The sequence below is a fragment of the Chelmon rostratus genome, chromosome 13 (genome assembly GCF_017976325.1).
Source record: "Chelmon rostratus isolate fCheRos1 chromosome 13, fCheRos1.pri, whole genome shotgun sequence".
NCBI classification, from domain to species: Eukaryota; Metazoa; Chordata; class Actinopteri; order Chaetodontiformes; family Chaetodontidae; genus Chelmon; species Chelmon rostratus.
This window is the reverse complement of record NC_055670.1, coordinates 25,189,187-25,216,143: the sequence shown is the minus strand read 5'-3', so window position 1 is coordinate 25,216,143 and position 26,957 is coordinate 25,189,187. Positions and strand designations below refer to the sequence as shown.

At 41.6% G+C, this 26,957-nt stretch overlaps 2 protein-coding genes across 2 annotated transcripts; both read right to left on the bottom strand.

Annotated features, from left to right (window-relative positions):
• Window positions 1–2,495: 2,495 nt before the first annotated feature.
• cops8 (COP9 signalosome subunit 8) lies at window positions 2,496–11,391 on the bottom strand. The gene is made up of 7 exons (XM_041951219.1): window positions 11,268–11,391; window positions 10,486–10,556; window positions 9,994–10,042; window positions 9,115–9,247; window positions 4,267–4,374; window positions 4,024–4,086; window positions 2,496–3,140 (listed from the first exon to the last, which is right to left on the bottom strand). The coding sequence occupies exons 1-7, from the start codon at window positions 11,337–11,339 to the stop codon at window positions 3,061–3,063; spliced, it is 576 nt and encodes a 191-aa protein (XP_041807153.1). The 5' UTR covers window positions 11,340–11,391; the 3' UTR covers window positions 2,496–3,060.
• trim63b (tripartite motif containing 63b) lies at window positions 5,338–9,101 on the bottom strand. The gene has a single exon (XM_041951218.1). The coding sequence runs from the start codon at window positions 7,942–7,944 to the stop codon at window positions 6,886–6,888; it is 1,059 nt and encodes a 352-aa protein (XP_041807152.1). The 5' UTR covers window positions 7,945–9,101; the 3' UTR covers window positions 5,338–6,885.
• Window positions 11,392–26,957: the final 15,566 nt, after the last annotated feature.

Genomic DNA, 26,957 nt, shown 5'->3' with positions numbered 1-26,957 from the left:
CTTCCCTGGTCTGCAGGAAACCTGCCAGTGTAAGTACAAAACTTACATTCACAGCATTTAAAATACATCTGAAGTGCTGAGGAATGTTTTTTATCCAAAGCAGTTTACTATTTACCACGCATTCACCCATTCACACACATGGACCCAATACAGGACGTATCTGTAGACACCATGACGTCATCCATTGGCTTGTGGACTTCTGTTTTGAAGCCTCAAGTTTGGCATTTTGGTCGACGCCATCTTGGGTTTTTTAGAGCCAGAGGTGATCATAATTGGACGAGAGGGCGGAGCTGCAGAGTAACAGGTGGAGTTACAGGTGGAACTGAACAAGAACCTAGCTGTCAGCTAACACCAGCGCTAGCATGGTTAGCACGATGCATCAGTATTTCACGTTAACTGTGACACTGGAAAGCTAAGTTTGGACAGCGAAAAACAGGCGTAAAACATAATGTCCTCACCTGAAAGGAACAGCTGACTCCTTTGAGTTGGTGTACAATCAAACACCGAACAATACATTTTTAGGTGAACAAAATGTTATAATTAACTTTCATGAAGGTTGCCATTGTGACGACTTTCAAGATCATTAGCCTTAAAGCAAACCGTGCTTTATCGTCTACTTTACTCGAAATCAGACCATAATTTAAAAAATGAACATTGTGCTGTATTATTAAGACTTGAAACTACGATTGAGACCATGAGCCCATTCAGAAACTGTTTACTGAGGTAATAAATGAAGAGAGAAGTCTCATTTTCTCATAGACTTCTATACAATGTGACTTCTTTTTGCAACCAGTGGCGTCATCTCGCGGTGGCCATTAGAAAGAATTCAGGTTTAAGGTTGGCTTCACTTTTCAGACTTGGAAAAACTGATTGTGGCGACACACCAGCTGCCCTGCAAGGGACATATCTGGGGTTCAGCTGGAGGACACAAAACGACTTAATCATAAATAAATATACATAAATGTTACTAATTAATTGGGACATACATAAATGCATTCTATGAAGGTACACATTTTCCATAATTGGTTTCACATTCAAGGAATCCAACATGCAGACAGAAGAAGTTGAGTTTGGCCTGTACGGGGATCAAACTCACGACCTTGGCATTATTAGCACCACACTCCAACGAACTGAACTAATCGTAACACATAGCCGAAGCTTTTTTTCGGAGTATCTGAGCATTATTGATCAGCCTGCTTGAATGTGCACACATACTTGGCCGATAAAGCCGATTCTGATAATTAATTATTATGTGTCAGCACATTTTGAATTAAATTAGCGAAAGCCAGTAGGTCTTATATGCTCTTGCAAGTTTTATTCTTGACTTTCACACCAGAAACACGTTGAGTTTGTCCCAACCATTTCAGTCGCAATCTGTTTTTGCACTGACATACCTCCAGCTGTAGATCTGTGTAGGTGCATGTGCCCCTGTGTACAAATTTAGTTCTGTTGTGAGAGACTCGAGCAGCAACACAGAAGAGTGATCGGGGTCAGTTACCTTCTCACACTCCTGCTGACTGATTCTGGCACGCCGTGCTGTCATGAGGCCAATGCTGGGTCAACACATGCCTGGACATGGCGTCTGAGCCGACACGTGTTTATACAGCAAATGCACAAACACATACTGTAACATTTCTATAAATAGGTGAGAGCAATCTAAACCAGCAAGATGGGTTCAATTCTGAACAAACAAAAAAACCACGTTCGCTAAATGTAAAAGGAAGATGTAGCCTCGGCTGTTGCTAAAACAGCTACTTGACAAGGCGAGTGAGGAGCACAAAGCAGCAAATACAAAGGGAATGTCAATTTCCGTGTGTTCAGTCGAGTCCAATGTGTAAATCTCAAAACAAAGCAAACCATGTCATGAAATTAATGAGTTCCTCGCCTCCACAAACATGTCAGGAATGGCCCCGACGTGCTCGGTTTCACGCTAAATCACATCAAATGTCTGCCACGTCCTTTGACTGTGAAACTACACTGCAGATCAAATAACTACAAAGTAAATAAGAAGTGCATGTTTGAAAAGAAAAAAAAAATATTTTGTAGCATCGATGAACAGATGGCAGCCAGATCCGCCCTTACAAAATAAAACGTCCGTCACTTCTCTGTGATGCTCATTCCTGCTAATTAGATTCAGGGAGAAATCATTTTAACAGTAATAATATTTAACAATGACTTCATCCATACAGCAATTTTAAATCTTTTGCTGCATCGTGTGTTACAGTAAAGCATCCTGGTGGGTTTAATCAGGCAACAGACATGAAAGTTTGTGGACTGAATCGGTGATGTCACAGCCTTTGATTATCCAGAGCAGTTCATACCATTTAAGGTATACATGTGGAATATATATATGTGTACATTAAGTTCTTCCTCATGTATGTGAATTGTTAATGCCAGGCCACAGAAAAACTTAGTTTCATGTGACAAACACTGTTTGGCCCCTGAAGACCAACCTGAAATGAAAGTCTGAAATAAAAGAAATAACAAACACTGCATTAGAAACAGCAAAATATTTATTCACCAGTCAAACATTAACTTCAAAATATGAGGTCTGAAATCCAAACGTTGATGCATGCATGCCAAGACTTCTGTTACCTGACAGCCTGTTTCATGGTGACAGAGTGGACGTACTGTACATACGAGTTTGTGTGTTTCTATCATGAGGGAAGGGTTTGTTAGGTTAGCAATAAAAACATACCGACAGTCGTGGGAAACATAATTCCTGTATTACCCTCCTTCAAAATCAGACCCAAATTTGTACATCAGCTGGGGTGCAGAGAGGAAGGGAACAGAAAATAGTATAATACAACATTGTGAGTGAAAGATGGCCAATTTTCAGCACATGAACTAACGAGGGAAGCTAAATGAGTCAATGAACATAAATAGGCAGGTCTTGGAGAAGAGCTTGCAGCATTCATGCAGGATGATGGGTGTGTTTTTGGTACGTCTTTATCAGGGAGTGGGTCTTTGCAGGAAGGAAGAAGAGTCTATCCGAACTTGTGTCCTCCCTCTGTACCAAGCAAGCAAAAAAAAGGGGGTGGCAGTGGCTGTGGTGGGTTATCAGTTCTCGAGGAAAGCCACGTAGTCAGTGAGTCTGGCCAACTGCTGCTCATTTGGAACCAACGAGACGGGGGGAGGATCTGTCGAGAGAGAGGAGAAAGACGCGGAGGAGGAGAAGTTGAGTCAGAGGGGATTCCTCATTGTGCCAAATGCTATCGATCTTCTAACATCTCCCCAGTTTTAGCTCGGCGGGTAAATCCCACGTGTTCCAACTCAGACAGGCTCAGCACGCCGCTGGTTTCAAGTCAACCGCACTGTCGACATCTGACCTCACTGCCTCTCCCCCGACCTGTTTAACAACGCTACCTAGAGAGTCTCCCCATGCGACTGTGAGACGTTCAGCCTGGAGATCATTACAACACTTCACATTTATCCCGACCAGAATGATTTCCTGTGCGAGATCCACTCTACTACAACCCAAATTACCAAAGTGCCATTAAGTCCCAGCGGCGCTGTGGAAGGGGAAAAAAGGCAGGCATGCGAGGATTAATGGTGAGCGGGTTAGCGTGTTGTGCAGGACACGTGTGCAGCAGATGCTTCTGCAGCAACGTCTGATGATTACAGAGAAAAGGGCGGACCGCAACCTCCCCCTCCGACTGTTTGCATAAATCAGTCGGTTGCTCTTACAAGACGGATCAATGCATGAATGTCTCTGCTTGAGGACGTGTGATGATGTGATTAAAAATGTGACAAAATAAAGAAGCATGGGCGGAGAAAAGAGAGGAAATGGATGAGGGAGGTTCTGGAAATATGGACACTAGAAAAGGGAGATTAGCAAGTCAAAGAGAGATTCTCTGGAGATGAAATCCCTGTTCTCAGTACATTTTTCTCTCCCTAATAAAATCTAGGAGGAAGAGTAGCAGAACGGTGGGTGTAGGATTACTCTTGTGGGGAAAACCGTTTGGGCAACAGAACAGCGGCTTGATGATGGGAACAAATACAAAGAGCAATACTGCCACCTACCTGGCTTTTTGGGCATCACCATCCGGGTAGCGGGGTCCGCCTGCCAGCCCTGGCTCACCACACCTTCACACAAAGACAGAGGTGAGAAAGAAGAGGAAAATACCTTCAGCAGTAAATACATAAAGGGTAATCTAGTGGAAATTAACATACACCTATGTAGAAGTACTGCAACAGTAAAGCAGTTTTTAGAACTAAAAACGTTTTACATAAACGTTCCCTAAAAGAGGTCGTGAACAAGCTTACCTTTTACTGCCTCTTCCACAGAGTATCCCACAAAGGCGGCGAAATCTTCTGCCGTGATGGAAGTGTATGCCTGAGCCACTAGACTGTACGCCCTTTGCCGCGTGCTCTCTGTGAAGGATGCATGAACCACAGAGACATTAATATCAGATAGGTGCAAGCTGAGTGCATACATGCTTAAAGTGTGCTCTGGTTCTCCTCAGAGTGCATACAGCACAAGGACAACAGCAGCTTACTGTGACCTGACAGCGTGTTGTGCATTTTTTTACATGGTATTGAAGAGCTCTGTTTAAACCAGTCCATTTAAACAAGTCTGCAGCAGCACTGGAGGTTCTGTACTGTGAATAACGATTAATTAAGAGTGACAGGCAGCGTTTTCTAAGCCACAAAACTAACAAACAAACAGTCCTCTGCTGTGGTCATTAACTCCCGCAGGTGAGTGTGCTGTTAAAATGTCAAAGGAATGCTTGAGGTCTGCATTTATTTCATGTTATTCCTGTTCTGGTTTTGGTAATTCTGTGTGTTTGCATTGATGACGTTGCTTCCTCTCACCACTCCATCTCCTCCTCAGCCCAAACAAGCCCACAGTCACAAACAACTTAACAACTCACACAAACTGGCGCAGGACTTTAATAAAATTCAGCTATTCTGGACAAAAAAGTCTGGGTTGTCTGCCTTTAGTTGCTGTTAGCATCTGGATTTGTTTTAAATCAAATGGTGCATTTGGAATAAATAAGAAATTAAGATGTTCCACAAGCAAGAATACTTAACAATAGATCTTGTTAAATGAGGCGTACTTAAAGATGAATCATGACATTATATGCTGGGCAGGGCTTAAACTACAAACCACTGAAGTCTGTAGCAGCAGGCCAAACTTCGCCTTCCAAAATGTCAAAGCTGCCCCATTTATCTAGTCTGACTTGACATTGTGCTGCAGTGTGTGGAGATAACTTAAAGAGTGACGGGCCTCAGAACAGCCTAGAACAACATACACGTATCTGCTGCTGCTCCTGCAGCTATCATGTAAAAGCCTCAGGGTTGTGGCCTTCGGTTTTTTATAGCCTAGCAACGGTTCATGTGTACCAACAGTCAGCCCCCAGCCTGTTGAAGCAGCTAGCTGCAGTAACAATAACAAGCGGGATGAGAAAAGACAGCTGTGAGGGGAAGGCTGGAGATTTGTCAAGAGCGCTTTCCCATTCTGCCGTCCAAGAGGCTTCCTGTCCTCTCTGTTATTGTACTTGTCTAAAAGAGGTGGAAGGGCTACAAAATTTAACTTGGAAAACTACGTCAAAGCAGTGTTTATGTATGAACTGTCTGAAGGCACTTAATTTTTATTTTGTTATGGTTTTGATCAAAGTTATGGTTGTAGAGTAACGCAGTTCTTCTTCAGACACAATGATTACAGCAGGCTCTTTTAATGGTGTGGTTACAGAGAAATGTGGATTAAATACTATTGTTTTGCCATTGTGCTGTCTCACCATCGACGCATGACTACAGAGGAAACTGACTGAGTTGTTTTTCCCTCTCTAGTCAGTATAAAACTCCCATCTGTTAAATGTGAACCATTTATCACGCGTCATTAAACCGCTTCTTGTGTTGGAACAACTTTCTTGCACCTGACTGGATGCATATTAGAAAAGAAATGAGGTCTCTCAGCAAATGTTCCCAACACAACCAAGCAGGTCATGTCAAGGGGCTTTTTGTAACCCAGTCCCCAGGCAGACATGTATTTTTACCACTGGCCTCTTGACCGTTAGGAAATGACTCGTGTGGCAACTGGACCAGACTTTCTTAGTTTGCCCTCCTGACTCTGGAGTTCGGTCGGAGCTGCTGAGCAAGACGTCCATGAGTGGGCGGACGGGAGTTTTATGGAGGAGAAACAGGACCTGGCCTGTCCTTCCCTGACAGTCTATTCCAGGGCCGCTATCATTTCTCACCCTCTCACCTCTTAAAAATAGCCCCCACTTCTCACCAGCAAAGGCAAAGCAGACAGGACATGGCAAGGGCTTTTATTTTTAAATGCGGCCTATTGCCAAGTTAAGAGCAGCATCAGACTGGGGATCATTTTAATGGAGGTACTCCAAAGAAAAGCTATAAAACCAAAATAATTCTGGGTATATTCTCTTCCGTTGTATGCTCCCTTCACATAAACTTCATGTTTTCATTGAGGAATTAAGCAAATGGATGCTCAACTTCATGCAGCTTTATTCCACTTTCCATTAAAGACAGACTTGGTGATTACAGGCAGATCAGCTGATCACCAATTCTTAGACACAAACTTAGACAAAGTGAGAAAAACATTTCCATAAGCAACTTATGAGGAAAACGATGTGAAATCAATCTTCAGACATTCTATATTTACATTTATCTAGACCCTTTTTTTCCATTCAAATGGCTTTGAAGTACAAAAGTATAAAAAAAAGTTAAGAAAAAGTATGAATACGACATTGAAATTAAATATTGCACTGAAAGTAAGGCCAAGCCATTTTAGCCCAAATCCACCGTCACCTCATACTCCTTTCAACAACAAATGCAGAGTCCCTGACATAAACACGTGGGTCAAAAACCTTCAACAGCACACATTACAGAATTTCCTACTAGTCCGAACCACTTCAATTTTCATTATTCCTCCTCCTCTTCCTCCTCCTCCTCCTCCTCTTCTTCTGCATCCTCAAATTCATCATCATCAGCCACTCCAAAGTCCATTTTTGACAGGACGGCCTCAACATGCTCTGTTGACAAAGTGAAGTGGTCCATCTTCTCGAAGCCTGGCTCTGGCCTCTCTTCCCCCAGTGAGCCTTTAGCTGCATCTTTGGTCTGCGTGATGAGGCCCTTGGAGGCCAACAGAAACTCAGCAGCACCACCCTGCTCCAGCGCCCTCACAGCCGTATCTGTGAGCTCTGAACTGGCCTGCAGTCGTTCACCGTAACGTTGAGCCAGCGCCCGCAGAGCTGCCACTTTTTCATCTTGCTCTTTACCAATCTGCTCCAGTAGAATGGTCTTGCGCTCCTCCAGGACAGCATATAACAGGTCAAAGCGTTCAGCTAGCCCTTGTTTAGCACGCTGAGCATTCTCCTGCACAGCACGGCAGGCGTCTTCCATCTGGTTGAGCAGAGCCTGCAGGCGGCCATTGCTGGCCACCAGAGTATCGATAGCATTACTGAGTTCACCCTTCTGGGCCTGATAAACACTTGCTAAAGGTGCCACCTCACAGTCTTTATGCTGGCCAAACACTTTGCACATAGAGCAGGTGGGTACCTGGCAGGTCACACAGTAGATGTTGATTTTCTCATCTTCATGTTCTTGGCACACTGGTTCTTTGGATTCTTTAGGCTTCAAGGTGGTTTCTGTGTTTCCACTGCCGCTGCCTTCTTGCTGCTGCTTATAGATGTCGATAATATTTTCTACCAACAGGTTGCGCTGGAGCCCATGCACACCATGGCGGTCAAGCACAACCTCAAACCGGCAGGTAGGGCAGCGGAAGACGCCACCAGAAAAGCGGTATGGGTTGCGCGAGTCGTAGAGGTCACTGGCACAACTACGACACAAGTTGTGTTGGCAGGGCAGGATGACCACAGGTTTGGTGAACATGTCCAGGCAGATGGGGCAGCTCAGCTGCTTCTCGAGGCTATCCATGGGGCTCGGGGGACGAACCATAGATCCTGTCCTCTGGACATCCATAATGAAAAAGTCTCTCCTACAGGTAGACCAGTAAAGTTTTCACCCTCTCTCGGCTGGTTTCAAAAAGTTACTAAAATCAAGGTCAGACTCGCAAACTTACATGTGCTCTTACATGTGAAATGCTGATATCTATTCCGGCTCAGAGCTAGCAGCTCTGTCCTTTATACCAGCCCCTCACAGCTGGTGACATCCGATCCGTCCCACCAACCAAAGCACACATTCCTGCCTGCTTGCTGCCTTGGGATCTTTTCACAGAAATGGCCCCCTCCTCCCCAGTGCTGCATGTGTCACATGTCCCAGTGGGAACTGTGTACCTTCTTGCAGTGACAGAAGTGGTGGACTGAGCAGAGACAGCCACGGTCCATGTGACAGGACTGGCTGAGAGAGGGAGCTCAATCTAATAGGTAAACAAGTCAATGTCAACATCCTGTGACTCCTGTGTTGTTTTGACCATTTTATCCCGATTGATTTGTAATTATTTACCTAGTTTGCTATTCATATAACCTAAACATTACGACACAAAACACACTGTATTTCACACATTTACCAGGTTCACCAAGACATAATCATCAATGATTGCACAAGTGTCCTATGACATAACAGTATGTCAACATCTATAGCAGATCAACAAAAAGGACCGTAAACAGGAGGGAGAAGCTATTCTTAAACTCTGACAGAAGGAAACATCACATGATACAGATGCCCCAATGACTGTGAGCACGAGAACAATAATTTCATATAGAAATGTTTCTCAAAACGACGCAGTTAATGTTGGAGCAAGACACAACAGAAACATTTACATATTCGACTACATTATGAGAGAGTATCAGTCAGTTTAAGTATGTGAGCATGTAAACTGATTTCTTACTGAGTTGGAACCACCTGAACTAGCTTCGTGATACTTGTATGTAACACTGCTCGAAATAAAAAAGAATTCAGTCTCATTATTTCCAACATGTTATGACTCCTGGGTTGCATCATAACTAAAACTGTGTTCAGCTGGTGCCCTCTGCTGATCGTGCTTCTATGTCATGCAGAGGGCATTTTTCACCAGAGCCAAATGGGTAAAGCACATAAACGTTTATAAGTGTTTTCATAATCTAAAAAGCTAAATGACATGTAAAGTAATTAAGAGTGAAATGTCGGATTAGACGTGACTTTTGTTGTTACCTCGAAGGGCCTCCATAACCGGAAGGATGTTCTCTGACCACTGGTAAGCTGCGATGGCGGTGTAGATCCCTGGAAAGTCTCGCTGCCAAATGCGTTGGCCAACAGCCCAAATAGCTGTCAATTCAGGGTTTGCCTGTACACAAGAAGTGGAAAAACATTTCAAAAACGTTCAGCATGACGAGGCTGTGGTCTTCATGCTACTATAAAGAGCAGTCACACCCAAATACTTTGGACACTGACTCACAGTGGTTCCATTTGTCCAACTGTCCTGTCCGTAAAAACGTAAAAACACCAGATTGTATGATGTTTACGTAACATGAGACTTGTATAATCTGAGAACCTCAGGCCTCATCTAAGCATTTGACAAAGATGTATGATGTGATTATTATTCATCATTGTTTATTCCATTTCTTATTGTACACTTGACAGCCACAAGCAAAACAAAAGCACCCCTGTTGTCCTGTGGGACAGAAGACAGGGATGTTATATTTTTCTCCATGGAAATGAATTGCCTGCATTTATCCATTAAGACACCTGCTGTTATGTTTCTATGCTTGAGCTTTGTTTTTATAATGGGCAGAGGTGGTTGTGGAGAGGTAAAAAGGTGTGCATTTAATGTGTTTTCAACATGATTAACAGACTTAAGCTGATGTCAGACATTCCCCTATGTTTGCGCTTCAGATTGTTTATGAATTACTGTCAAGTATCAGTTATAATTACCATTACATGTTTTTGTGAACACAATTTAAAAGTTGGAAATAGGTAAATATGGTAACTCCTCAAGCAGCAAGCATAAGCAGGACAATCACATATATCAGACTGCAAAGAGTTTCTGTAGTACTTCCTTACCAGTGTCTACATATGTTTAAACAGGCTTACCGATTTTATTGCTTGGGGAGTCCGTTTCCATAGATACCTGGCATTATTCCTGTTGGATCCACAATAAAAAGCAAGACAACATACAGAATACAGTCACAGGGGCAGGCTGCAATAAAACACAGGGTTTGCAGAAATGACTGAACAGACTTCAGGTGCCTCCTGTCACATATTTATTACAAAGCCAAATGTAGGTATAGTACTTTAATACTATAACTGATAATGACAATCAGAGTTTTGCTTTTGGATATGTTGTCTTTCGCTGTCATTACATGTGTAATATACTATGATATTGCTGCAAAAAGTCACAGCACAGAGAGCTGAAGAGGAAATGGACATCGCAACTGCTTTGTTTTGTATTCCTTTAAAGACTGCAAAGAATATGCACAGTATGTTATGAATAAAGCAAAAAGCTGAAAATGAGTCCATGCACCCAAACGTAATTAAAAACAAAAACCCTGCCAGCTCCTGAACACAAACACAGAGATGACTTACATGTCATTATGAAGTAAATAGAGCGCCAGCAACTGAGCGTAGACTTGAGGTGTTGCAATGCCCCCTGGAGCCTGTTAGAAATGAATGCAGGTGTGATATTAAAGCTGGAAGCTAAATATAAGCAGAAAACCAAGCTATCGTTACACCCCTAAACAATCCGTGATGCATATTTTAAAGATTAGTCGCTACTAGACAGTAGCTGCAGACTGTAATTAACTCCGACATTCAGCACCATTTGTCCGGTCAGAGGTGTTATTATTGTCCTTAGCTTCTGCTAACATTATAGCACTGGTTCCTTACCTTACCATATCAGTGTAATTATGAAGGTAAATATCCGGTCCTAAGGTTACCTGACGCCACACACTAAAGCCAGCAATAGAGATCTTAAGAATACAATACAGAAGTGTGAGCTGAAGCAATGTTTTCCAACATAACGATTAAATCTCTAGCTATCTAAGTTAGCCAACTAGCTACTTTCTTATAGCAGCAGTAAAATCCGAGTAATGCCAGCTTTGCCGTTTCCGTTTGAATATAGGCACGTTTTCAGCATTGTTATCATGGAACTGGCTGGTTTATGAGCTAACTCGTAACGTAAGTTAATTTATCAGTGTCTAAGAGTAAACTTGAATGCAGGCTAGCTTCTTACACATAACGTTAGCCTAAACTGGCCATGAGCTAACTGTCAGAAACACCATTACCAAGCCCTTCAACGACAGAAAGCCTGAAAGACAACTTTTGTTAAAGGCACAAAAAAAGAATGAGTATTGCGATTCAACGCTTACCTCGAGCTCTTGAGCTTCACACTGCTCTAATAACTTATCAAAATTTTCCTCCATAATCACAGCAGCAGGCATGATGATGCCTAGCTGTAGCACTTACAGCAGCAGCTTCTTCTTCTGTGTCGCCTAATTCCAGTTGCTGCGATTGCAGGCGTTGCTGCCCCCAACTGGATGAAGGGGGAACTACAGAATCTGTGTTACACATCACCTGGAGCAACATTTTAAATTAAAGCAACAATCCAAGAGGCAATTGTGCCGCAGTGCAATACAATACAATACAATTCCAATAACATCCCATGGAAATTAAATTAATCTACTAAGCAATATCTAGCATAAAAACATAATAATATTCTATACTGCCACTCTATTCTTGATTCAGTTAGTCCTACTTCATTCAGAAAAAGAAAGTTCAAACCCAAAAATTTACCCTGGTCCAGTGAGTATAGAGAAAATGATCCCGCAGAGCAGAAAAGAATAAGAAAGAACCGGAAATGTTCATGATAAAAATCAGAGAAGGAAAAAAAGACTCCACATCATTCTTGTAGAAATCTTTTTACTCCAAGGTCCTTTTTAATCTCACTAACTGAATTATAAACCCCACCACAACAGTGAGAACCCTACTCTGAATGTGGAGATGAACTATTTTGCCAAAAATGTGGAAATCACCACAATTAGATTTTAAAACAAGCTTTTTCATCACTCTGAGACAAAATCAGGTTTAGAAAATGAAAGAGCAATTAAATTGGATATTGTTATCTACTCATAACAAGACTGACTGACAGTTAATGCAACCATTACAACACGTCACAACGACAGAGAGGAAATTCTCTGCACCTTTAAGAGATTTTGCCTTAAGATTTAAAACATTTGCTATCCTGAGCTCTTTCTTTTAGCCTGATTTAACACCAAAATCTCTGAAGGGTCAAGTATGTTAGTCATGTTCTGAGAAACCTGGAAATATAGATTTGTCCTTTAATTCTCGTCCATACCAGAAGGATTTAGAAAATGTTTCCTTTATCTGATTAAAAGCAGCATTTTTGTAGAACTGAATCTGGTCTAAGTGACTCGGCAGTGCTGAGGATCACTAATGATCCTCCACTGCCTGCCAGTCACGGCTTTCTGTATTTTAATCCTTTTTGATCTCTCCATTTTCTTTGATGTTGTTGACTACATACGTGTTTTTACTCCATTATGAAAAATGGCTCGGCACCACAGGAAGAACTATAATGTGCCTCCACTATTTGGATGATTTTAGATGTTTTTTTTTTTTTTTTTTTAGCTGTTATGAATCTGCACTCTCACTTCATCTTTCCTGCTGTTCCCAAGCTTTAGGTCGTCCCCAGCGTTAAGGGTGAGGCTCCAAAGCCTCCAAAGCTCTTTCATTTTAATGACGGTAAATGTGGGAGTATTTTTTTGCTTTTCAGAACTTTTGTAGTTTGCTAACTTCAAACGTCTCTTCTCAATGTTACACCTGCTGTGTGAAACTTCTTTTAGGTTCACGTCTCTTTTATGAAGCTTCGGTTTAAAGGCTGCCATCCGGTTTCCCTCAGGTTAGAAATAAAATGCCTCTTTTCATCTTTTGGGGAAATATTGCATACATTCATTTTTAAGTTTCACAATCTGGTTTTAATATCTAAGGGCAACAATAAAAGCATGTTGTAATAAATACTGTAAGCACCAATTCAGGGTACTTGTACTTATACAATTTTATACCTCCAATGCACAACATCTTAGAGGCAAACTTTTTACTCCACTGCATTTGCCTGACAGCTTTACTTTGTTCATTTTCATATTGCTTAGATTATTTTTCATCCCCATCCTGTCCAGTGAAAACCACGTATCTCCAAAATGTGTTGGTGTTGAATGTTTTTGCCAAACCGAAGGATGAAGTGTTCCTTTATGTCTTGAGAAAACTCTCCTCCTTCTTCAGCTAAACAGACTCAAACCCAGTTATAATAAATCTCATTAATTCAAGTTTCATACATAATCCCTAAAATCCTGGGTCCGTGTTCATGCCCCTGTGATTCCACACAGATATCTACACCCATGTAAGTGTTTGACATATATAAACAAATGGTTTATTCCTCTAAAATGTTTTTATGAGCCAAAATGCTGAAAAATGAATATGGTTTCAGGCAGATTAGCACCGTTACATTATGTATATTTATATTTGATGTGTGTAAGAATCGGAGCTCCAACATGACGACAGATGGCGCGGTGGCCTCTTCTTCCGCTGTGAAAAACAACATGGGCCCTAAAGTTCTAAGCAGAAGTGTTCTCAAACCTGTTCTGCACTTGAAAAGGAAGAAATCCACATGTAGAAAATCACTGCTGGTTACTGAATGGCTTTTTCTACAACAAAAAAAGACCTGAAGCTTTGGAAAAGCTTCAAAACCTTCTTCAAACACTGCAATATTCAGATATTATGCAGAATCGAAGGGCGCCAGATTTAGGTTATAGGGCATCAGTTGCCAGCTGGTGGTTTTGTGAAGCCAAAATTGATTGATAAATCCTTGAGTGTGATGTAAAATAATCCACGCGATCAATCATGATTTCCATGACTTTAAATTGTGCATAAACGTGTGCACCTCATGCTGATTCCACTGTAAACGAAGCTGTAGCAGTAATGCAGAATTCTGCAATGACTGAAGTTACCACTTGCAAGCAGCATTGCTCAGTTTTGCGGTTGTTGCAGCTCTTAGACCTCCTTGCGTGTCAGAGAATGGACTGATACTATTTTTGGTTTACAGTATAAAAGCACTGAAGGGTTTAGGGATAAAATATGTTTCTGATGAAACCACCCAGTCCAGTCCCACAGTCCCTTATCTTACTTCTCCTTCTTCTCCTCTCCTTCTACAAATTCTACAATTTATCTATAAAATGAGCCGTTCATCTCAGACTTGAACTAATCGGTGCACGACAAACCCAGACGGTTGTTATCCAAGATGACGCTCGGGTCACATCCTCAATAATTAAAGCATCTTGAGAGCAGGATCCCTGTTGCGATATAGTCTAACGGAGCGGATCAGAGGAATGCGAAGCAGTGGTTTAACAGTTTAAAAATCCTGAGACAGAATTCCTCAGACACATGAATGAGTCAAACATTACAATAAGAGGACTACGAGGACATCTTCCCTCTCTGTGGACTGGATTTTAGAGCTGTAAACTAGTCCTGAGCCGCCTCTCAGACTGTCTACAATGGAGGGTTAATTGCAGGTTTATGAACAACCATTTCATTGAGACGTCCGTGGATGTTCTCCACAGACGTGTGGTTGATTCCTACCTGCCTGCAAGGTAGAGAATAGAGTCAGCTGTCAACGACAATACCGAAGAGCAGCTCTAATATACATTTGTGATTTCTGTAGCTTTTCTGCTGTGAAGTATCTCAGCGTTTAGCTTTGTGAAGCAGCCTCGTGACTCGCCTCACTCTTTCAATGAACGCTCCCCCTCCAGTGTTTCCCCGCTGGGAGCCCTCAATTTACAGCACTCTGCAGATCACTTTGTGTACATGTACGTCTCCGTGGTGAGCATTTCGAAGAGGGAGAGGGAATATTTGCATTATTTTTTTCTCACGCTAGTCAATCAGAACAACCAAACAAATGTTGAAATGTGGAGAGCAGTTCACAGAAGCTTTTTTTTAGAGGAGCGGTGAGGGAAAACGCTTCCTAAAACACGTCTTTAATATCCCAATACAGAAGAAAAATAACATGTAGTAATTAAGAGGATGATGAGGGTTGTTTTTATGTCTGCCTCTGAAAACTGCTACGCTTCACTTACTGGGAAAGTGCCGCTTTGATCTTTGAGTTTAATGAGACTGAATGCACGACTGACTTTTTGGAAGAGCGGATGAAGTGAGAGGCTTTACTGCCTTGCTTCACCTTCACTTCACTGGCAAATCAACTGAATTGAGGTGCTGCATCTTTCATTATCGTAGCTTTAAAACCCATTTGTGCTAAGTGGGTTTGGATTAACACATTATATGACAAACATGTAACAAACTTGCTTTTAGAAATGATTTCTTCATAGCACTAGTATTTAACATTTTTTATTCCAGATCATGAAGTCATACTTACCTGGAATATGTCTTTTTGCAGGATTTACAGGATTTCTAACTAACCGTAAAAGAAATTGAACTGTTTATCCTAAATTTCTCATGTTCTTTTTTTCTTATTTATTTTCGTCGAAGTAGGACAAAAAATCCTCTTCAAAGGACTCGATGTTTGAGGTTAAAGAACAAACTCCAACCTCTGCTTTTCAGAATATTGGCGGTCGGACAGGAGGCTATTACCACATGGAGTGACAACAAAAAGGACAGTGCAGCCATTTGTGCATGTAGTTTCTGTGCTTGGAGGGGGAGGAGAACTGTTCGTGGGTGTTTGGTTGTAATGTCGGGGCGATTATCTGCACTCAGCGTCCACTTGTTGACTGCCGCTCTGCACTGATTTGTGGATGGCTTGTTGCCACTTGTTGAACTGCCTCCAGAGTTTTCGTTCGCAGATTCCCCTCTTCACGTCGTTCAGTCGTTCTAATCAATGTTTAACCGCACAGTTGGAGTGTAAGCTGCCGTTTTAGCATGAAAAGCGAGCGGAAGAAACATCTCGCCACTAAATCACTTAGATTCAGCTATGCCACTTTAATAACAGCATTTTAAGGCCACACTGTTGCTATGCCAGTCGTCTGGTGGTTTTTCTCACCAGTCTTTCATTCTGTTGACAGTCAGTATACCAACACGCAGGCGCCAGGATCCTGCGGCTATTTTTCACAGGAAACAGGTGCAGATTTTGGCTAGAATTCCCGGGAAATACCAGAATCTCAAATCCCAGCTGCAGGCCGCAAACGATGATGTAAGCGATCAGTGAGTGTTGACCCAGGTTTTACTCACGCTTGATTCTGGATGTCTGAACTTAATATATGCGAAGAAGAGATACGCAGACACACAATATTTTCCAATCAGTGGTGGAATGTGACTCAAGTACAAATTCGAGGTATTTGTACTTGAGTATTCCTATTTTATGCAACTTTATCTCAGGGGCAAATGCACTTGTTTACTCCACTACATTTGTCTGACAGCTTTAGTTACTGTTACTTTTAATATTACAATTTTCATTCCCCTGCTGTCCAGTGACAACCACGTATCTCCAGATCTGTTAATAAACTGAAGGATGAAGTTTTCCTTCATGTCTTGAGAAAATTCTCCTCTTTCTGCAGCTTAATAAACTCTTTAAAAAGCCTCTTGAATCAGATGGAAAACACGCTGTCACAAAGCTGAAAACAGGCTGTTTTTCTGAGCTCATCAAACGTTTTTAGAGATACGTGGACAACCACGCTACAAACATACATGATGATCTTAAAGAATATGATTCGTAGCTGTAGATTTAACCAGATAAAAGCATGGAAAGTAGTTCAAATGAGCTCAACCTGAAACATCTACAGCAGTAAAATGCAACATTAATGCAGCAGTAAGAGTAATCAGCAAACATCAGATATAATAGAAAGTGCTTTCACTGTGTTTACGTCAGTAAAGGATCTGAATGCTTCTTCCATCACGAGTTATAGTGAATGAAGAACAGCAGCTCGTTCCAGCTGTGCTGATGTTTCTTGGCCCAAATGATTCAATAGAAATCAACAGATTCTAAATAGAGACAGAACACAACAGCAACACTTTTCCAGATAATCCATCCATCATCACTTAGGACACACATGACCCCTTTTTGCACACAGTAAAATCTAATCATTTACTTCCATCCATTGACTTTTCAACAACACACCAGGGGAAGCTTAAAGGTTTGGAAGCTGTGTTAACAGATATTATCGATTCATCCGATTGTATTGGTTGACCTCTCCTCCCTTTAACTCAATTGTGCTCCCTGCTGATTGGTTAAGGCTTCCACTGCAGCTGTTTCCTTTTCTGAGACACTTCCTGGTGGCTTTGGAGTGAAAGGATAGAAGAGAAGGGAAGGAAGGGCGGTCAAACAGATACACGTTTATTTTCTATTCATAATAAGATGCAAGGAAAATGTTTTGTTCTTCCTGTGTTTGCATGCATTACTGTACTGCAACCACCACAGCTCCATTTAACAGCCTGAGTTAAGTTCTTCTAATCCAAGTTCATACCTCAACATTTCCATAATTTTGGGGTGTTTTAATTGAAACTTTTTCTTTTGAATTAACAAAAAAAAAACCCTGAGCAACTTCTCCTTTGACCTTTTCTCTTTCTCAGGGCTTTCATCTACTTTTGCCGATTGGTGAGCTCGCTTCCTGTAAATTCCTGCAGAACGAGCCTAAAATGCCTATCCAAGGCAGACCCAAAGCAAAGTGAAAAGTTGTTCTTGAACCATTTGGAGTACATACATGGTTGCTATGTAAAAAATTGGAAACTTTTATCCCCAGCGCTGTGCTACTGGCATTGAATAACAGAAGGTTGAACACACTGAAGTAGAAGGATTTTTAATTCCACCTGGATATTTTCTTTGCAAGTAGATGCCTGCAGATGACTATATGTGGGACTTATTACCTGGGAAACACAATGGGACCACAGCATGAGGCCTTATCCTGGTCCAAGTTCAATAAAAAAACTGAAATATTTTACGTTTACGGTATGTCTGTCAAAAATGGGCATTTACTATATTTATCTAAATAAACATCTATATTCAAGCAATCTATATTTATGCCATCTATAATCATATTTAGACTATATATCTTTATATTGAGGTCATTTACTATATTTAGCATTTCAAAACCTGTGTATCCCTGTTTGACCTGAATTCCTTGTTTTGGCTGTAAGATTGCAGCTGAAGCAGCAAAGCCTTGTTTTTGGAATTTCTTTAGTTGTACGAAGCTTCAGTAAAAGAAGAGAACAACGTCCTTTCTTCATTAGCTGTTGACATGTCATGAAATTATTTACTAATTGGTCAGAGTGCAGCAGCCATTTTCAAACCAACACGCACATGCTTACTGGAGTTATGAGAAAACATGGAAGATTAAGACGTCTGCTGGCTAATTTGAAATGACAAAACAGCTTTCTGTGGATTATTATAGTGTTCTGGACTAAATGTTTTAATGGATTGGATCGTGTGGCCTTTGCTAATGTAACCGGACCATTTTTGTTGGAGTGTTATCGATTGGTGCATCACTGAGACTTCACCCGTGTGGAGCTGATTGCACCTGCTGCTGTGATTGCATCTTGAAATCGTTTGCGTCAATCAAATCTAATAATCTTATCGTTCCAATCTTGGTTTCAGAAGCTGTACCAATCATGGCCAATCACACTCACTACTTCAAACCCATGCTCTCCCCGTCATGATGCACTGACAGTTTTTCTCAGAGGAAACTTCATGTTGTCCTGAAGTGCAGAGTTTCAAATATGAATAGTGGCTCAAAAATACTGCCAAGAGCAGATGATGTTGCTTTTAACTTCTTTTTTTTGGACACATTGCAGATCCAGCGTTCATCATGTTCTCTGTGCCGAGTGCAAGGTTTGATTTGCCATCACAATGATCCATTCAGACAGTAACCATCTGCACTTCAATACCAGCACAGAGCCAAAAGAAAAAAAGGAAGTAGAAGTAAAAATCCTGTCCAGGGTTTCATGTTGTCATTATTTCTGGAAATATTTTTAAGTGTAATTCAGTCAGATTTGACTATTTCACATGCATAAATGATTGCTGACAATCTGGGAAAAAAAGAGGTTCCTGTTGAATTTTTATAATGCCACATAGATGTGATCCACTATTAAACTTCACTTTTGTCAGTGTGGAGCACAGATAAGATAAGATAAGATAAGATAAGATGAGATAAGATAAGATGAGCGCAAGTAAAACAAATAGACAATAAAAAGATACAAAATAAAATGAAATATAGAGACTATGTACATAATTTATAAAAGAGAATAAAAAATATTGCCTTGTGAAGAAGAAGAAGGCTCATTTTCACAGTGGATTTTGAATTGTACATGAAGAAAATATGAATAATTAGATACACTACACACACACACACACACACACACACACACACACACACACACACACATATGAAAAAGAAGGAGAAGATGAAGAAGAAACTGCAGGACATTACCAGCTACAGGAGACCATCCCCCCACACACAGCTGAGAACCATCAACTGGCTGATGACCTGAATACATTTTGCTGCAGGTTTGATACCCAGCAACAATCCTCCTTCATGCTGGATGTCTCCAGAGCTGAAGCCGAGTGACACACTGCTCTTCAGCCTGGTTGCTCTTTCAGTACGATTTAAGCTGGAAGAAAGTTTGTTTTGATTTTTCCTTGAGCCTGACTGCCTAATGACTGCGGTTAGTTTCTCAGGGCTTGCCATGAATTAGATCCAACATGAAGCTCGCTTCAGCTCAAACACATATCATAGTTCATCTTGGCACAATCCCAAACCCCTTTGATCCTCCAGTTTGTTATGTTCCCTCGCCAAGAACGGAGCAGTTCATCACCATCCAAGTTCTTTCTAAGAGGTGAAAATCGCAGATGGTAGGCGGGTGAATGTCAACATCTTTATGATATTCCCATAAGGGCTGGAAAGATGCAATATTTATGATTTTACTCTGTGTGTTTGTGTATGTGTGTGTCAGGGGAAGAAGGAGATTGAGACAATGTCCACAGACACAGAGTTGTAAACATCTTAATGCATTTAAAATAAATCTCTATAAAATGTGTGTCAGTACTCTGCAGTAAATCCACAGCAGTCTGTTTTCTGTCCATGTTTCTATGCACATCTGTAACTCAGTTTTGAGTCTAAGTGATATTTACGTAAATGGCGCAAACAGTAACCCAGTCATTTATTTTCCTGTATAGACAATACAATGCAACATAATTATAATATATATTTGATTTTGATCACAGTCAACTGTCTGTGCATGTCTATGACCCTTCAACATGCATGCAAATTTCTATTTTCTGCACTAATTGTCACACTAATTACTTTGTACCTCTGGTCAAAGATGCTTCATTGTTGAATGCAATTGCAAGTGAAAAAAAATGTGCACCGTGATGTGAAAATATGTAACGATTGCGAGTGGATTCACAAGTTGTGCAGTAAATGTGCTACATTCTCTTAAAAAATGCACAAAGTCACACACTGACTCAGAAGAGGCTTGACGTGCATAGATGCGAAACCCGTGTCAGTGTTCAGCTGCAAATGACTGAACCGCAGATGATTATAACATATGGGAAAAGGTGCATTTTTGCATTGATGCTATATAAGCAGCAGAATTACAATGTAAACAAAGGCGTGTATTTCCACTATAATGAGAAGTAATTTGCAAATGGAGGCCAGCTTTGTAAAGAATGCATCTGTTGTTCTGCTGATGATCTGTTATGATCTGAAGCAAAGGGAAATTTAAGACATTAAATGAGAAAAAAACAGTGATGATGGAGCTGGGCCACCAGTGTAACAGGAAGCTCAGCAGGTTTATTCTCCTAACAAGTATTGCCTTGAACCACACTGTTGCACTTAGTCACATGTTCCTTCATTATAATTAACATGGGCCCTGTGGAGCAAGTTCATGCTTGACCTTGACAACGGCAGCTTCAGCACACCTCATCTCTCGAGCTGCTCAGTTGTCATGGAGACTGTTGCATGGATGCACAAAGCTGAAACCAAAGTAAGAATGAAGTCAGGATCTCAACTTCCTGTTACGCCAACGGAGGTCCAGGTGACGGAGAGCATAACAACATCCTGCCAGTCGTAAAAACTCACCAGAGCACTGTATTCATCCACGGCTGAAAATAGTCCCCCCACAAATCTAGTTTATTCATCATTCGTCAGACTGGCAGACAGCTGCCTCACTTGTTTCTCAGCCTTCAGCCGCTTCCCCCAGGACCACCATGCATTTCTGAGCAACTTCCCAGACCTGTCATTCTCCACCTGACACCCACATCCACCCGCTCACATTCCCAAATCATCGCCACCTGCCGACACATCTGCCTCTCATCATCTCATCAGTCCCTCGGTGTATATAAGCAGCTGACCAGCCGGTTCCCTTTGCCAGTTTGTCATATTGTCCACCTGATTCTCTGCCTGATCTCTGCTGCATGTGTTTCGACCTGCCTGCCTCCACCCCTGACTTTGTTTCTCCTTCTCCTGCTCCTCTCCCCTTTTCTTTGACCTGCTCTGCCAAAGCGTCTCCATTCAGGTCCTCGTCCTGTTGCACCATACAAACTTCTATTGACAATACTTCTTACATAGACATACAGTATAAAGTACTATACTATAGAACTGCACAAGAATAAACACACACACGTGTGCGCACACACACACTGAGATTAGAGATTAGAGAACTCATCCCATTCCTGGATCATTTCCTACTCAGCTCAGTAACCACTGCTGAGTCATTCTTTATTCTTTAGTGACGCCATCAAGCAAAAGATCCTCATTCATCGTAAAATGCTCTTTCATTTTCTTATTTTTTTGCAGAATCTGGGAGTTCATTGTCTATGTTGCATGAGGTAGCGCTGTTTCGATCCACCTCCTCAGCTCTCTGTGCTGCAGTCACATTCCAGCAGGTACCAAGGGACCGGCTGTGGCAGCTGGATGCATTGCCTGGATTTGAGGACAAGAGAAACTTCAGCGAGCCGCCAGATCATCCTTAGCTTAGAACGGATTTGCAACTGACCCAGATTTTGCGCTGAAAGTGTAAATAGCAGCTTTGCTCTGGTTTGCATGGGTATTGTTGAAGTCCTGGAATTTTTTGCTGTAGTTTGTCTTGGCTCAGTTAATAAATGACGACATACCGTAGATAATCCATTAAATATGCTAACTGTGGTGCTAATGAAAGCACATTTCATTGGGACCTTTTTTGTGCAGTGATTTTGTGGTTTTCAGCTTTTTTCATTGCAGCCATTGACATGTGACTTGACAAGAAGCTCCCTGCTGGCTGTTCTGTGCTGACATATTTCACCTATAGCCTAATGAGGGGTTTGGACTCTGCAGACCTTCAACCTAAGTCTCAGTAATGCAGACTCAATAATCATACAATCATACATGAGAAATGTTATTTGCCAAAGATTATTTCCCCCACAAACCACACTGACAAATAACAGAGTAAATGTACCAAAAATGTGCAGATACTGTAACAGCATCACTGCAAACCCAAATCTGTTTGTGGACTACAGCGAGTGACTGCTTCTGCTCCAGCTGTTCTATTTTCTGCGTCGCAGCAACAGACGAGACAGCAGCTCTTTGGTCGCTTGCCAGTCAGCACTGCAGCTCAGCGTGTGTCAATTGCAATCAACGTCCGTGTGCATCAGCTCGTACATTAAGGTTAGTGGGCTCTCTGGTCGCGATGATGGCAGTGGCTATTGATGACAATCTAGCGGAGTGCATCAATAATGCAAAATCTTATCTGTACGCTCCCTGAACCGTCTGCAGATAAACAGAGCAATGGGAGGGAAACTTTCTTTGAAGGTAACTCCACACACAGATGTCCAATCACTGGTAGCACAGAACACACAATACTGCAAAATATATTCATATTGAAAGGTTTGTTTCCCTGGGCTGCATGTTTGTATACTGATTATTTCCTTCTACATAGGCGGCTGTCCTTGTACTCAAAATGTACACTGACGTACAACAACAGTTTTTATTTATTTAATTGATGACTCAGATATCGGCTGCTTTGTGGCTGACTGGATTTAATGAAAAGATTTGTACAAAGTCTCTGAACTCCAGGTGCCCTTGCTGTGCGACTACCTCCTGTTTATCAAAAATGAATAAAGGTAAATCATGAATGTCTTCCTAAAGCCATTTGAATAAATTAAGATTTCTACTGGATTATCACACTGAATCCAATGGAGGCTGTGTGAATCTCAGGTTTGCTTTAAGGTAATTATATGCGAACAAATGCTTTAACTGCAACTATAGCTGCAGGTATAGCTATCTTCTTTTTAAAAAGTAGGTCCAGATGGATGTTAGGACACTGTCAGGATACCAGGATGTACTTGAGTCAAGAGTTGTTATCAGTGTTGTTTTGGTCAGAGACTCATCCAGTATCTTCCGTCCACAAGTGATCTGAACTCACACGCTTCATCATTTGTTCTTAAGACATTTCCAGCTTTGTTTAGTGTGTAAAACCAGAGAAAACCATAAGAGCATGTGGCACACACATATTCGTCTCCTTCTCTTTAACCAACAGTAATGAAAGTCAGAGAAATAAAACAGCTGTGAGAGTCCAAACACACACAATGAACGGACCACGAGTGGAGCTGTGCCCTCTCTGAAACATTCACACAGACATACAGAAACTAATAATACACCTATATTAACTGCATTCGTCTTTGTTTCTGAAGAAGCTCCTTTGAATCTGAGCTGTGTCACATCTCACAAAGACATCTCCGATTGTACCGTTTGTCTTCAAATGAAACAACATATTAACACTGAAGATGAAACAGTGCCGTGTATTTTTCATAGACTGGTGAGGCAAAAGAATATAACGATGTTCAAACAGCATGTCCTCGTATCTAAACAACTGGAGAGGTCGATTCTGTAGTCGTATTACCATCATGGTGTTTTTTTGTGCGCTGTGAGCTGGATGGAAATGCCAAAACTCGAAAACTCACTTTTGCTAAAAAGTTTTTGTGCTTTTCACCTGTTTTTTGTCTTTTTTGAAGAAGTGCTAAAGGCTAAATGTGAGAAGGAAACAGCTTTGCTGAAAAAGTTCTGACGTAGCGAACATAAATCACATGACTGATCAGGCGTTGCTGCTAAAAAACCCAAAGAAGAAGAAGAGGAAGCTGACTCCACTGCCGTCGTCTTCCCAGTTATTCCCATAACGCTCTTCATCTTCATTATCTACGTCTCCAGACAGCAGGAAACATGGCTGATTCTAGCTGCCATGAAAGACGAAAACGAAACAACTTCTTTCCATTTTTCTCTCTGCTGTTTAAGGCGACAAGTTGTGTCCGGTTTTCAACATTCTTGTTCTTCTACTCTTTTTATTACAGCCACGTTTTGCGTATCTTATTCTGCCACCTTCTGGTGAAACTATGCTGTGTATCCTAGTCTATTCACTCCAAATCAGTTGACAGAAACGTGCCTAGTTCACCTTCTTTTCTCGTCTTTTTGCGACATTTAAAAGCTCCTCCTTTCAAAATTCTCTTGATGATAGAAGAAAACATGGCTTCTGACTCGCACACTGACTTTTTGTTACTTTGCATTTCACATGGGGCACGAGCAGCGGTCTCCTGGGTGAAAGTCATTCCACATACAGTCCATCCACCCCACGTCAACCACATGCAGACTTTCTTGTTCTTTATACTACCTCACCTTATTCCTCCTCTACCCCCGTTATAGCTACTAAAGCCACTAGAGGTCGCCACTTAACAAACAATATAATACGGGTTGTAAAAACCTGCTTGCAAAGTCGATCTGTTTGGCTGTTTTCCCAGAGACTGCGGGCTTGTTCGCTTTTCTCTGCTTCAGTTATTTTTTCAAAAAAATAGTCCACTTGATGAACTGTGTCTCAATAATCTCAGTGCAGTTTGACGTGACTTCACATCCCAAGCCAGAGAGCTGCAGTAGATTTACCTGTGCAAAGCTGTGTGTAGGCTGAGCGCCCCCTGCAGACATTATAGAGCAACACATGCCATCATTTTTAGAGTCCTTGTACACGAGGGCTAAAAGCTGAGCAGAGTCTGAAGCTCCTGTGAAAGTGCACTTGTTTTCACATCAAGGCAGCTAATCCTGGGTTTGCTCTCCACATCGTCTGTTTTTTGTGAAGCTTCTTAATTTTTATTTCTGGGATCTCAGAAAGAAACTCTTTTGAGCCTTACAAAGACATCCTATTTTTACACTGCAGAGTTTGTCTTCAAAGGGAGACACAAAGATGAACTTGCCCAAAATAGCAGCACAGTTGAATATTAGCACTGCATAAATTTACTCTCTGCAGGTGCTAATTTATTTACACACCAAGCCAGTGGGATGTGGAAGTAAACATAAGATGTGGAAAACAGAAATAGCTACAAGAATCCAGAACAACAACAGTGGCTGCAGGGAAGATTGAGAGGAGGAGGGAAGTTGAAGCTTTAGAAGTCATTTGATCTGTCAGAAAGGTGCAGATATCCTCTAACAGGCTCAGAAAGTCTGATTCAATTCAAACGTGTTGTCAAAGGAAGAAAGAAGTGAAGATGCTTTATATTATAACTTGCACTAAACATGCAACGGTGTGCCGCTGTGTGAAGAACTCAGTTCAACCATCACATCACTGCACAGTCTCAGGCAAAATGCAGCTTTTGGTTTCCGTGAATGTCTCCTTTTGTCCATATGAATTCTCTGAAATGAGTCTCTGCAGCAGATCCGCTGTGGCCCGACAGCCTTGCAATAGCAGAGTGAACAATATGAATAAAGGTTTCGGGGCTCAACAAAACACATTGCTTTAAACCCAGAGAAGAACCTAATGAATCCCGACAGGGTGGGAAAACATGCGGCCTGTGCACCAGTTTGACTGCATCGGCTCCACGGCCGCATTTAAAACCAGATTTTCCAGACGTCACGTCACCTGTGCCAGTCATCTCTACTTCAGGTGATTTTTTTCATGTAGAGAATTGCTCCTGCTCAGCATGTCGTACTGCAGGACAACTACTGAGTAATGGAAGAGTGTCAGAGCAGGCAGCAGACAACTTTATACATGATCCATTTGCAAGCAGGGTGCTAATCAATTAGCAGTAGTAGAGCGTCTGTGCACTGAGGGAAAATTGAACTGTTGGACAGATGATTTATGTGATCTTCATCCAGCTAAATAGAACAATATATTGTATGTAATGGTATTGGATAAACATAAAATAAGAGTGCACTTCCATTAGCTTTGGTTTTATCCAAACTCAATGTGTTAAACTTCATGGACGATTGATTCTGTTGAAGTCTCTCTACATGCCGCTAACAGCGCTAGGTGGCCATTCTGATCCTGCATTTCATTCACCTATTTGACACTTAATACACTGTTACAAATGCTGCTCACTCCGACAGCGTTTATTTAAGTGTGAGCATCTTCTAGTTTCCACTCACTGTGGTTGATAATTAAATGTGGATTTGACTTCGCTGGCCAGGAGATCAGTCAGCGACCTGCTGCTGTTAGCGCTGCACACTTCAGCATGTTGGCCGTTTTAAGATCCCGTCTGCGCTGCGATCATCGCATTTAATTGCCCGTTTGATTTTAGTGTGTTTAGTGTGTGTTTGCTCAAACATGAAAGTGAAGCGATGGCCGAGAGATGAAATACAATGATAAAAGACATGGATTTGAATCCGGCGCGTGCTGGCCCCAGGAAGTTTGATGAGTGGCCCCCAAAGGCAACACACACACACAGTAATTTTTTATTACTTAAAGAACATTACATTGACTTCCATTCATTTCCTGGAGACTTAGCCGAACCATAACCTTTTTGATGCTCTCTCATTGGCCAGTCAGGTGGTGCAAAATATCTCATCCACTGGAAAGAATCCACACCAGGAAAGAAGTGTGAGCCACTCTGGGTGTACAAACCATTATGATATTTAGACCATCAGGAGCACTGGGAGAATTCACCATGCTGCCCCCCCCCATGCCTTAGCGCTGCCATATAAGCTGCAATACATGCTATGGAATTAGTTGGTCTCTTGGTGCCTCTAAGTGGTTGAAGAGTTTATTACAGAGTTGTAGTAGTTGTACTTTAAATCTGAGCCACATAATAAAAACAA